Genomic DNA, 14,165 nt, shown 5'->3' with positions numbered 1-14,165 from the left:
CTTTTGGAAATGCGTGTTCTACAATCCATCCTAGCCGCTGAAGGCTGGATCACTGACGAAATGGGTGTGCTTGTTTGTTCTGATGGACGGAGTATTGTCAGGCCAGGAAGACATTCAGTGAGTGCAGCAACTTGATCTGGGAACATGAGGACCCAGGTTCAAGGCTCAGCCCCAGCTGGAGAGCTACGGGGGAATTGACAAGATTGCAACCCCAGCAACATGCAGAGTGGAGGCAGGGGGATGGATGTTGCTGGCTGCTGGCCAGCTTTAGCTCTAGGTCTGGTAAGTGACACTGCCTCAAGAGAATGAGGCAGAGAGCAGTGGCCCAGGACATGGACATCATCCTCTGGTTCAATAAGTGTGCTTACAGAGCACACACATGCAGTACTCCTGACATACACACACCTGATAACTGTCATGTCTCATTCTCACTACATATACCCCCACCACACACACACTTCTATATACACCACACATACACCATACATACCACACACACATACCACTCTCTTCCACACACACACACACACACACACATACCACAAACATACTATATACCACACACACATACCACTCTCTCTTTCACACACACACACACACACACACACACACCACAAACATACTATATACCACACACACATACCACTCTCTCTTTCACACACACACACACACACACACACACACACACACACCACAAACATACTATATACCACACACACATACCACTCTCTTTCACACACACACACACACCACAAACATTATATACCACACACACATATCATATACATATACTTCATATACACATACTTCATATACTACACATTCACACACACACTTCATATTCCACACACATATACACGCACACACACACATGCACATACCACACTCTCACACACATACACATACCATGTACCACACAAACTCACACACACCACACATACACACACATATCAACATACAATGCAGACACACATCACATACACACACCAATCATATACCACACACATACATCATATGCCACACACACACATCTCCCAAACACATACAAACCACACCCATATGCCCACATTACCCACTCTGCACACACACTCATTGCTAAGTCATCATATCCTGGAAGAATTCATGAGTCCCTTAGAGCTCTGAGAGGTTCAGCGTCTCGTGTGAGGTCACCCAGCTTTCAGCCTCCAGTCACTGTACAAAAGAACAACTAAAGGTCACAGGTGCTCATGGGGCTGGCATTTGGGAACCCTGTTCTTTCTGTCCTGCATCCTGGATGAGGACCTGAGGCTTGGTGGGAACTTGTGGCGGGAGGAGCTAAGTCCCCAAGAGTCAGGTCAGCGAAAAGACCACTGGGTGTGTTTCAGGCCAGGATCTCCCAGAAGAGGGTCATCAGAGTTTCTCCAGTCCAGAGAGATGATGCCCAGCCTGTGGACAGTGTCCCTTGTGTCACCACACCCTCTCTGCTTCGCCCTCTCCTTCCCTCAGGGCCACCTGACTGACAGTTGCTATTGTCTCAAGGCACTGCGAATTGTTTGCCCAGAGTCCCCACAATGGCCGTCCTCACTCTTCTGGGCCCTGAAAGCCGGGTTCATGGACTTCTGATCCTCAGCTCGGCTTTTATCCATCCAGCCTGGCCCTGTGCTGGGGCCGAAGGGATGAAAGGAATTTCTTTCAGGGCCCATGACAAAGGGCAGAGCTGCATGGAGCAGTGTTCATGAGACAGCGCCCAAGGGGCTCTGTGACTGTCTAGTTTGGGTAATTCTTACCTCTCTGCGTAAGCCTGAGCATCCTTCCTAGAAAGCAAGACTTGACCAGAGGGAGGTGATGGGAATAGAGAAAGGAGGAGAGACCATGAGGGAGGTACTGGGCCATAGTCCCTACCACCCACACCAATCGGGACATTTCATCTCTGCAAATGACCAGACCGTGTGGGCATGGCTGGCTGTGGCTGCAGTGCTGTGAATTTAGTCTCCCTGGACTCAGTTTCCAGTGCTGTGAAATGGGCCCCTGTGCCCTGGCTGTTGTGGCAACCCAGGGTCAGCTGAACCTGTGTCTCCTATTGTAATTGTAGCTTGTGGCTGGTGGTACAGAGTCATGGCTAAGGTCTGTCACACAACACTGCGCCTGGACATCATAGGGAGAGCTAAGGCCACCACATGGTGGTGGGGAGGTAGCTGAGGTCAGATGCCACCTGTCTTGGTCCCTGTGAGATGCCATGTTGAATCACCAGCAGGCCACTGTTCCTGAAGCTTTAGGTCAAGGCCTCTGTCTCTTGCTCTGGGGACCTCAGTCCTACCCCAACCTCTGCCTGTGAGACAGACTCACTCCCAAGGAACTGAGACACTGTGGGTCAGCCAGTGCCCTGGCCGCGTGTCCTGTCGCTGTGATAAGAAGCACAGGTAGAAGCGGCTTAAGGAAGGGGCTTTGTTCAGGCTCACAGCTCAGGGACGAAGTCTGTCATGACGGGGAGTCATGGTGGCAGCTGATCACCTCACACCACGGCCAGGGAGAGGGAGAGATGGATGTGGTACTCAGCCCACATTCTCCCTTTAGTTCGGTCTGGGAGCACTTGTTTGCGATGGAGCTGCCTGTGTTTGTGACAGGTCCTTCTTCTGTAACCAACTCCATTCAGAGTTGGGGGTCCCGGAGGCTTGCGTCCAGGGTGGCTCCAGAGCCTGTGAAAGTAACAGCACTAACCACATCTGGCATGGGGTGCTGTCTTCAGGATCTCCAGGCAGGACTGTAAGTTTAGGATAGCCTGGGCTACACAGAAGGACTGTGTAGCACTCCCTCCTATAAAAGGAAAGGCTGGACACTCACCTGCCACAGTTATCAGAGAGGCCAGCCTAGTGAGCGTGAGGGGTTTACACAAGGCCGCACAATGGGCGGGGTGTCACGAGGACACTGACTGTGTACCAGGAGCGGGAGGACTGAGCTGTGGGCCTGAACCTCAGCACAGACAGCAGAGACCGGGTCCTCCACACAGGTGGTTCTCACACCTCAGCCTCTGACTGTTGGGATGACAACCATGCCACACCATGTTCACAGGCAACCTCATGGAGACAAGCCATAGCACCGTGGAAGAGAGGGGAGGGCTAGGAGACAGCACAGTCGGGAAAGGGGCAGAGTGTTGGAGTGCAGGGATGGGGACCTGGGCTTGTATCCCCAGTGCCCATGTCAAACCTAGATATGGCAGCCCATACTGATAACCTCCGCACTCTGGAAGTAGAGACAGGAAGGTCCTCGGGGCTCGACAGTCCATACAGTCAAACCCATGAGCCTCAGTCTCAGTGAGAGATCCTGTCTCAAAAACTAAGACTTGCAGAGGAAGATACCTGTGTGGACTCTGGCTTCTTCATGCTACACAAGTGTGTGTGTGTATGTGTGTGTGCACAGGCACACAGGTATGCATACACACATGTACACACATACACATCACACACAGAGAGACACATGTACACATGTGCATGCACACACATGCACACACAGGTACACACACAGGTACACGGGTATGCATAAACACATGCATCTGTACACACACAAATGCACCCATACAGGTACATAAGCACACATGCAGGTACATGAAAATGCATATGTGCGCCCACATGCACACTTAGGTGCACTCCTGTGCACACCCAGTGATGGGCACGCACATGCATTCACACACACATATGTGCACTCACTCATGTGCATGAACACACACACAGACCCTGCTGTCAGGACCCCATTCACCTGAGCCCATGTTTCCAGGTGTTTGATCTCGGCAGCCTGTGGGGAGGATCCTGGACATACAACTGCCTCTCTTTGTGCCTCCCAGCAGGGCTGGAGGTCATGTACCTTGGCTTGGTGACACCCCCCCCATGGGTTTGATAGCAGGGCAGGAAGGATGGTAGAAGTCAGCAGGGGGGGGAGTGGGGAGGTGCTACCAGCAGTGTGGATGGGTATGGCCAGGACAGGGCTTTGTGTAGGGACAGTACACAGGAGACTCACTCAAGAGGCCAAATGTGTGATCAGGAGGTTGTGTAAAGTCAGGGCTCACTGCTGGGGACTGGGGAGCTATGGAAGGTTTGAGTAGGAGAGAGGCCTGTGCATAGTAGAGGTAGAGGGAGCAAAGTGGCTGCAGGCTGAAGCTGGTGTGGGCAGGCTGAAGCTGGTGTGGGCAGGCTGAAGCTGGTGTGGGCAGGCTGGAGCTGGTGTGGGCAGGCTGGAGCTGGTGTGGGCAGGCTGGAGCTGGTGTGGGCAGGCTGGAGCTGGTGTGGGCAGTCTCAAGGAAAGGAAGTTCTCCTGCCCGGAGACCCAGCAGCCCCACCCCAGCCAAGGGCAGAGGTCACAGGAGACAGCATTTCTCCCTTTACCCCTCCTGGGTCCAAATAAAGGAGATTCAGAATATGCTTCCCTCTGTGGATGTCGGGGGTGGCATTAGCTGTTTTTCAGGCCTACACTCCCTATTACATAAGCCAGAGTTAAAAATACCAGCTCATTCTCAGGCTGGCCAGAGGGAGCCCCCACAGAGATGAAAGCATTGCTATTCTAGGTCTGGCACCCCCAAATCCTGGGCTGTTGAGTAGCACCTGCAGGCCCTGGGCTCTTTGTCTTTCAGACACGTCCAGAGGTGAGACCACCCACCTCCCTCTGTGCCCACCCTCCATCTGTGCACTAGCTGAACTCCATTCATGCCCCCCCCCATCTTGGTCATCCCTCTGGTGGGCAAAGAACAGAAGGCCTGACCAGAATCCTCATCCCAGGACTCTGAACGTTTCTTGGAGAGCCGCTGAGGCAGGAGGCTGCCAAAATGGTTGCTGGTGCCTGAGCATGGGGCCCCATGTGGGATCCTGGCTGGAGCTTCTGTGCAGAACAGGGGCAGCCAGGACTGTGTTGCCTGCCTAGAGGGAGGAAGGATGGGGGAGGAAGCACCCAAAGCAAAGGGGGAGAATGAGCCATGAGGGGAGAGGGGAAGAGGAAGGAAGGAAGAAGACAGGCGACCAGTGGGCAGTTGGCTCCAGTAGCCACTCCAGCCAAGTCAGACCCTTCCCGTTCCTGGTTTCTCTGCTCCCTTTGCATACCTGCTCCCTATCTCTGACTCCAGGGCCTGAAAGCCCAAGGGTGAGACACACGCCAATATCCCAGTGCACAGGTGCAGGCTGCCATTGCTGTTGGACCCTCGGAAGCTCGGAGACATTGGGCATCTGCCCCCTGGCTGTGCCGCACTGCCTCCTCTGTTTCTGTGGCTAAGGTCTCGCTCTCTCCCTGAGGCCTTCAGCCTGGCAGACAGAAACCCACATGGCTCTGCATTGGGTGAGCCAGACTGGTTCTGACCTCAATGCCGTGAGGCAAAGCCATCTGCAGTAATGACCGTGTGTGGGGTCTGTGGCCGTCAAGGGTTGGTCTTGTGAGAAGGAAGGGCCTTGGAGGTCTTACAGGGCCATCCAGAGCCAGCCTTGATCCTGGCTATGGGCATGAGAAATCATCTTTTGTCACAGGTGCTGTTCCAACTCTCCTGGCCAGTCAGCTGTGGGCTCTGGCTTCTGCCGCTGTCAGTGAGGTTCATGCAGGGGATATTTAGAGACGTTGGTGCCCCTCCCCTCTGGGTAGGCCCTGTCAGACTTCACCTATACTGCATGAGCCTGGCTCTCCCAGCATGGCCCCTCCAGTAACAGATGGAGAAACAGGTACTGCAGACAGTCCAGAGGCCTAGGCATGAAGCCTCACCTAGGAGGAACCCTAGGCTAAAAAAGAGAAAGCCAACCTGTGGCATCTGCCAGCAGTGTATAAACAGGGATTCCAGGTATTCTATACCCCAGGGACTTGGTGAGGGGACCATGTTACCTCTGGATTGCTGAAATGGAGATCTGCATGTGCCCACCACTGGAGGTTTGGAGACTCAGAGTCTTCCTGGCTGGGACTTGAACAGCGTCTTCGGGATAGATTTTTCATCTATGAGTTGACAGTTCGAGGGACCACCATCCTAGGGCATGATGGGTAACCCCCACTGTAATGACTCTGTAGATGGGATGGCTACAGTCTTGCTTACATAGTCAAGAGCTGAAGAACGTCATTCTGTCCTGAAAGGACTGCATGTAGACACTAGGCTGGGGTTCACTGCCTCGTTAGGTCCCTGCTGAGACTGGGGAGTTTTGTACCAACGCCCTGTGCCTCAGGTCAGACCTTCATCTTCTCTAAGCCGCAGGTGCTTCTGGCCAAAATGGAGGAAGATTAGTGCTTCACTGCTGGCTTGTTGGAGGATGGGATTAGACAGTCCTGGATTCTACCTCAGGTGCAGCAAAGGCCTGGCTCTGAGATCCAGACACAGCAAGTGTCAGGTGGGGGAACAAAAGCAGAGAGTGACCGGGGAGTGGATTTATTTGAGCCTACTATACATGCTTAAGAAGCTTGGGGGGACCCTGTTTCCTATCATTGTCCTGGGGCCTGCAGGCAGAGCTGGGCACGGGTCTTTCTGCCCTGAGCCCACCCAGGTGGCTCATCCCTGCTTTGATGAGGGGTTCTATTTCTCGGTGCCTCTGTCTCTCGGTGTGTGTAACAGATGCAGGCGCAGCTTCATGAGCCTGTTGAGGGGTGACCCGCCCCTTGTGGGATAATTCGTTCTGGAATAAACAGGGATTCAGCTGGGCCAGAGTGGACTCAAGCAGGGTAAGGACTGTGGGACAGGCTGGGACCCGCATGTGCTAAGGGCTGAGCTTCTGTCTCTTCCATCTTGAGGTAGACTGGATATGGGTCCACCAGCAAAAGCCAACCGGTAACCTATGCCTGAAACCTCCGTTTCTTTGTTGAGATGGGTAAAGAACCTGGTGGTGGGTGGACTACCTGTCAAAGGATTAGGAAATGAGGGATTTCACAGGCTTCTGGGCCTTACGATCTTCCCAGGGTCATTCCAAGAAGCCCTACCTGGGACTTCTCTATCCCAGGCCATCATCAGGGCCTAGAACTGTCACAGAGTAGTGGAGAAGTCACTTCTGAGCCACCCCGATTGATCCCAAAGTGGTGCTGCCTGGTGGGAGGTTCCACAGGCCACCATGCCAGGGGAAATAATAGGTCCCAGATAAGTGCTTCAGGGCTGAGTGGGTGAGGACTCCACTGCTCTCCCCACCCAGATGCCCTAGAGTGGGGCCCTAAGTCATGAGGCTTGCCCAGGGGGTGGGGCTTAGCACTCAGGGCCTCTCTACTCTGCAAGTTAGGGCTAGGCTCTTAATCCTAGGTACTGGGTGGGGTGGGTGGGCAACTTCTGCCCTATCGACGAGGGTGAGCGGGTCACAGAGTTCAGTATCTGGGTGTGACCCCTTAATCGGAGCTGGGCCCCCACCCAAATTCTGTCCTTCTGCCCGTCTACGGAATTCGCCATTAGCCCGCATTCAAACCTAGCTCTCTGAGCCTTCCTGGCAGAAGGGTAGTCATACAGTCATAGGTAGGGTGCCTGAGCCTCTGGAAAAGGGGATTGGGAAACTGTCATTCAAACATAGTAGGGCGGGGCCCAGAGTTGCTCGGCGGTGTGCTCTGAAAGTTTCTGATCTGTCTGTTCAATGCCTGTTCCTTGCGGGCATATCTACCCAGAGACAGCTGTGACCTGTGGTTCTGTGTGAGCGGCTGACTGAGTTCTCATGAACCACCCACCTCAGCCATCGTGATGGATGATGTAGTCTACTACCTAGAGCACTTTAAGGCACTTTACAGTTTATACAAACCCCTGAGGCCCTTGATACCCGTGTGTCTGGGTCATCGAATTTTCAGAGAACAGGGGGATACCTTTGTAGGGCTAGCTAGCATGGGGGAGGAGGGAAATCTCAGAGCTGTGTGTCTCTAGGCAAGTTTTTGTCACTCTCTGGGCCACAAACGCTTTGTCTGTGAAGTACAGGGCTGGGAGGGTGAAGGAAATAGGAGGTACCCCATAGGCATCTCCTTTGCCAGCCCACTCCCCAGGTCGCCTCTTCTGAGCCCACTCCCTGTTCCCTAAGGAGGGACAGGAGCCTCTGGAAGGAAGGAAGCTGCAGAGACATGGCCACAGAATAGTCTAGCCTCTGCCTCATTGGTCTCTACTGAGTCCTCCCCAATCCTGTCAGCCGTGTCCCCTGAGGCAGGCCATTCCCCTCTCCGGACCTCAGCTTTCTTAGCTATAAAGTGAGGTGACCACTCTTAGCTCCCTGGGGGTGCGCAGTCTGTCTATTTAAGGAAGTGGCAAGCGCATAGTAGGCTCACAGCAGGTGGTCTGTACAAAGGAGTGGAAGTCTCCCCCACCCCTTCAGAGTATCTGGAAAGCCCCGTGTGCTCTCTGATGTGCTGTCAGACGGGCTTCTCGCTTTCCTGGTGTCTTAACTGTCCAGAGATGGACACACTATGATGTCATCCCATCCCATCCTCCCCCTGCTTGGGTAACAGACTTGGATACAGTGTGGCGTATTGTGGTGTGGTGGGCTTTTCTCATGTCGTCTTTATGGCCCAGGCTTCTGAGGCCATCTCCAGCCACAGGAGAGGGCGAGATGCCACCTCTCACTCTCTGCCTGTCACTTTGCATGGTCTCCCTGTGGTCACTAACTCATGTCTTCTTTCTCTGCAGCTCATGACCACCCCACCAACAAGGCCCCAGCCACCCAGCCCGGCAGCCACCTGCAGTGCCTGACTGTCCACTGCACAGATGGCGACCCCAAGGCCCGCACCTCCGTACCCACCTGGCGGTCTCTGCACTCCGACATCTCTAACCGATTCGGGACATTTGTGGCCGCCCTGACTTGAGCCCAAGGGAGCCGCTGCCCTAACCACCGGGAGGGCCTCTGGCTGGGCGGACTCTTGACTTCTTCTTCTTCTTTTTTTTTTTTTTTTTTTTTTGGTCTAGGTTGGTACTTGCTTAGTGGCACTCAGATTGGAAAGGGTTTGTTTAAAGCGGCTGGGGAAGGTGATAAAAAGGAGAACCTCAAAAAAGTTGTCTTAAAGAAATGATGTGCCACACCGTGACATGCCTGTGTCAGCCTCAACAGCAAATGCTGGCACAAGTAAGCCCTTTTCCTGCTAGAGAACCCCCATTTTCTATACTCGGCGTGCGTTCTAGAAGGCTCTTCCCTTGTTTAAGCCTGGCCAGGGGTTCCCTGTAACCCCACTTTTAAAAATTCTCTTTGATTCTTTTCCCTCCCTCTTTTCTGTTGGCTTTGTTCATCCCTATGGAGATCTTGGAGGATAGAGTCCTGGAGCGTTCCCCGGGTGGAAGCCACAGGGTCATGGCAGCGTTGACTGGTGACAGACACTGTCAGTCACTGGGTTTTCTCTCTTCCCTGAGAACTTGCAGAGAGAGGTATTTTCCTCACTGGCCCTTAGCCTTCACCTAGCTTCCATTTCTCTCCAGAGGAGCCGTCCCTCTGGTGCTGGGACTCAGGGCCCAGCCACTCGAAAGGAGCCTGCCAGGGTCATGAGTACTCCCTCCTTCACTGAAGTCACACGGCACCCTCTCCCTTTTCTGTGGCCTTGTGACCCTCAAAGGGCACAAGTGCAGTCCATCAGTTGTCCAAGGGACTTCCTGGCCCTGATCTCTCAGATGGCATAGCCCACCATGATTCCATCCCTGGGAGGGGGGGATTGAGGCAGCCACACTCTGGCTGAGACACTCTTTGGCCCTGAAGTTCCTTCACAGCTCCTGGAGGGAAAGAGAATAAATTGAGTGGCTTCGTGATGCCCATCCCTGGGCCTCATGTCCCCTTTGTGGGATGTCTTCTGCCCTTTTGATTTGGTTTCATTCCGATTTAAAAGCAGAGCCCTTCCCACTGTGTCCCTCGGGAAAGCAGCTATCCCCGCCTAAGCAGAGAGGAGCAGAGATTGCAGAGCTGATGGACAACAGCCTTGCCAACCTACGTGGCTGTGGCCGCTGCAGTGCCGTGGGCCCGTGCATCCCTGGGAGGGTCCGGACCAGGGCCAGCGCTCCTGTTTCAGCTCCATTTTTGTTGTCAGTATGTCTCCCCAATTACTCCTTTCTGAGCCCCTACCCTAACTTGACAGACTCCCCCACTTCCCTTTCTTAGCAGTTAAAGGACTTTCAACTGTGGGAGTCCCTTGCCCAAGGCGGGCTATCTCCCCCAAGTCCTTCTCCTCATGGCTGAGGCCTGAGCCCCCAGGGTCTGCACTAGTTACCTGGGCAGTGTGATGGGGCTCAGAGAGCAGAAACAGGTGACATGGGTTGGTGAGCAGGAAGGGCCCCCTGTTCTGTGCCCAAAGCAGTGGCTTCCCTCTTCCACGGGCCATAGGAACATCCTTCAGGCTTTGGTTGCTCAGAGTCTGTGATATCTAGCTGTCCCTCCCCAAACAAGAATGACAGTTTTCAGTGCTTAAGGACGAGCGTGCTAATGGCCGTCAGCAAACATCCCAGCATCGACTCCACACGCAGCGTATGGGCACAGGTCACTCGGAGTGTCCGGTGTTACCTGTTCTCACTCCGCACGACCCTGGGGTGGAGCAGCTTTTAAAATAGCCTTAAGCAGAAGGACATCGTGTCATTAAATTTGGTTTAGTGGAAAGAATAAAAGTAGAAGGAAACCGCGCCCGAAGCGCAGGAGCCTGGGAACACCGTAATCAGTACGCAGCCAACTCCAGTAGAGAGAAGGAAAGCGCTATTGCACATGTATAATATGAACCCTTAACCCTGCGGTGCGGCGCGAGCCTGGAAGCTTTTCTTTGACTCTTAAAGAAACCCATTTTTGAATGCTTGGTTGGAAGACAGTGACTGACAATAGCTCATGAAACTGAGTGGTATTTTTCTTTCTTTTTTTAAAAAAAATATGTAAAGTTGAGTCTTCCTTATTCACGCATACTGTATATACGTGTATATGTTTTGCTGAGCAGCTTAAATAACAATAAATACAACGTTAACGGTGTCTGGGTATGTTTGTGGGAGGGGCTTGTTTCTTTCCGTAGGATCCTTCCTTTGTGCACACAGGTTATAAGTGGTGTGCCCACGTTTTCACATGTGTGTGCACATTCGTGTTCTCATTCGTGTCCACATGCACATGGGGGTTCACGTGTGCATGTGTGTGCTCATGTGTACATTTGTGTGCACATGTGCTTGCCTGTTCACATGCGCACATGTATGTGCACCCACAGGTGTTCACATGCATGTGCACATGTGCCTACATGTACGTGTGTGTGCACATGCACCTTCCTTCATCACTCCCTATCACTTGTAGAACCCTGCTGTCACCGGTGTGTCAGCTGGGTTGCTCTGAGGATGCCATCTCCTGAGCATGAGAGTTACAGGTGACCATCACACCTGGCATGTAAACAAACTTCAGTCCTCACCCATGTGCAAGAAGCACTGAACTCACTGAGCCATACCCCAGGCTTTTATGCTTCATGGAACGGTGGAGTGGAGGCCCTGGATTCTACCCCGCATGTTCTAGGGATGCAGATAGCATCTAATCTGAGGGCCAACCTACGTGGCCCAGAATCCCAGGTACAGCTCTCTGGTGTGACTACAACGTCCCTTCTCCCCATCACATCTTCAATGACATGTCCCATACAGTGTGGTCCATGAAATGTGCCAGCAGAAACCCAGAAGGGCTTGTTGGCATCCGCTTGCTGGCTGGTGTCAGACCCTGACCTTGAACTCCATAATCATGTGCCCGGGCTTCTCTCCTAGCCTGCCACAGTCAGCAGTGACACTGGATACTTCACGGGAGCTCAGCGGCATGCTACCCGCCACATGTGACACTGCTGCCCCCCCCCCCCTGTTAATTTTACCTAGCTGATCCCTAGAGAGGTATGGGACTGGCTAGCTAGGCCTTCCATGCCTCTCTCTTAGGAGCAAAGAATGCTGTTTCCCATGATGCTTTGGGCCTCACCTGGTCCTCCCTGAGCACCCAGCTTGCTCACTGCTGACCCCACACAGCTGGTCTGTGGACACAGAGTCAGACGCAGGGGGGGGGGCAGGTGGGAGACCTGGACTTCCTTACAAAGGACATCAGGAACAGGAGGAAATCATCCAGTTTACTCTCTTGCTGTGACCAGGTGACTATCAAATACCCACAAGCCAGAGGTAGGGTCCTAGGAGGCATGCCCCAGACCAATGTCTCCTTGAGTTTCCATGGCCACTGTGCTGCATGTGCCCGAGGGCTCAGCTTACAAAGCTGTGTCAAGTCCTGTTACAACAGACACCATGGTCTCCCTGTCCATAAATTATCCAGGTCTAGAAAGGGAACATGGAGAGTTAACCGAGAGTTTAAAGTGGTGAGTCAAACCGCAGTACTAGCATAAGCATTTCAAGGAAGGTTTCTTCCAGCTGGGCATGTCCAGATAGGGTTTTGAAGGATGAGTAGGAGTTTATTCTACTTCTCACCATATAAATTGATCTTGATTGTTCAGAATTTTTTGGGAGGGGTGTGAAGTCATCTTTATCAAGATTATAGAGCCTCAGTAACTCAAGGATAGACCCTCTGTCTTCAGCTTAAAGATCCTTTAACCTTTAAAAGGCTCCTTCCAGAGTGTCACTGTTTGATGAACAATGTCAGGATCCAAGGAAGGGCACAAATGTGAAGAATGCTTGTGTCTGGCCTGACTGGGCTTCTGGGACTAGGTCATTCTGCTGATGGCCTGGGAAGCAAATTACCATGGTGGGAATCCCAGACACAGGCAACAGAGAGGGGCTAGCTTTGGAGAGGTAAGCTCAGGTACTCGACCACAGGCGGGGGACCACACCACCTCAGATTGGCTCTCCCCTCCACCCCACCCTGACAGACTGGGGACAAGGGGTAGACGGTGGCCAAAGGTCCTGCCTCATTCCAGTCAGGATTTGTGGAGACTCTCTGCAGTAGCAGGGGAGGGAGAGGGTAGGGAGATCCGGAGTCCAGGATGGGTGGGTGCATCACAGCCCAGGGCCTGGCCTTTGTTTCTTGGTTTGCTTGTCTGTTGTGAGGGGAGGAGGAATTCCCTGTCCTGGGTAGTTTAATGTGACAACAGAGTTACCAGAGAAGAGGGAGGCGCTGAACAATCGCCTCCACTGGGTTGGTTTGGAAAGCCTGCAGGGCATTTTCTGGATTGCTGATTGGTGGGGAGGACCCAGCCCCTGTGGGTGGTGCCACCCTAGGCAGTGGGTCTGAGGTATATACACAAGCAAGCTGAGCGGGAGCCAATCAGAAATCTAGGCACAAGCCAGTCAGCAGCCTTCCTCACCGCTCCTGCTTTCAGTTCCTGTCCTGACTTCCCTCAAAGATGGTGCCGCGTCTGGAACAATTCAAATACATTTGAATACTCGGTCCTGAGTTTGTAGAACTGTCTGGTAAGGACTAGGAGGTGTGGCCTCATTGAAGGAGGTATGTCACTGGAGGCGGGCTTTGTGGCTTCAAAAGCCCAGGCTTGGCCCAGTCTCTCTGTGTCTCTGTCTCCCTGTCTCTGTGTCTCTGTTTCTGTCTTTGTTGCGCTATCTCTCTCTTTGTCTCTGCCTGTTTCTGTCTGTTTGTCTCTGTCTCTCTGTCTGTCTCTCTCTATGCCTTGCCCTCTGCTAGTAATTCAGATGAGAGCTCTCAGCTAATGTTCCAGTGCCTGCCACCATGCTTCCAGGCATAGTGGTCATGGACTCATCCTCTGGGACCATGAGCCCCTCAATTAAATGCTTTAGGAGTTGCATTGGCTACACTGTTTTATTCCAAGGATAGAAATGTAACTAAGCCAGCTGGACTGTGACCTGAGCGTATAAGCCAAACAAACCCTCTTCTCCTCGAAGTTGCTTTTGGTTAGACTATCTTATCATGGCAACAGAAAAGAACACAGACAAAAAGCTGACTGGCCTCTGCAACAGGAAGTGCCCAGCCTGAGTGGCACCAGGACTCACAAGTTCCTGTTTGTCTCTGCTCTGTGCTGGGACTGAGGCAGGGGCATGTAGCAGGGGTGGTGGGAGCTGCTACATGCATATCCTGGTGTTGGCTCTGGATGCTGAGATGCCCCTGTTCAAGCTGAGATCTTCTCTAAGTTTCAAATGAGCTCAGCTTTCAGGAAAAGAAAAGAAAGGGCCAGGAAAAAGAAACAACATTAGGTATTTCACTAATTAAAATTGAGATTTTTTAAAATTAGAAAAGTTGAAATAACATTTCGAATATCCTTATAAACTATTTTCATCTTTTTTTTTCTCTTAAGTAAATTGTGGCAGGGTGGTTTCTTTCACTCTTGCATCTGTCTGCTTCTAA

The 14,165-nt window shown here is 52.6% G+C and overlaps 1 protein-coding gene across 1 annotated transcript in view; it reads left to right on the top strand.

Moving 5' to 3' along the window:
• Positions 1-10,865, top strand: part of MN1 (MN1 proto-oncogene, transcriptional regulator) — a 36,934-nt gene extending 26,069 nt beyond the window's left edge. Inside the window, exon 2 of the mRNA XM_080941132.1 lies at positions 8,567-10,865. Within this exon, the coding sequence (XP_080797258.1) occupies positions 8,567-8,742 (176 nt within the window). The 3' untranslated portion in view covers positions 8,743-10,865. The remainder of the gene's footprint in view (positions 1-8,566) is intronic.
• Positions 10,866-14,165: the final 3,300 nt, after the last annotated feature.

The sequence above is a fragment of the Micromys minutus genome (assembly GCF_963924665.1).
Source record: "Micromys minutus genome assembly, chromosome: 29".
Taxonomy (NCBI): domain Eukaryota; kingdom Metazoa; phylum Chordata; class Mammalia; order Rodentia; family Muridae; genus Micromys; species Micromys minutus.
Note: the sequence above shows the minus strand (reverse complement) of the source record. Positions and strands in the feature narration are given on the sequence as shown.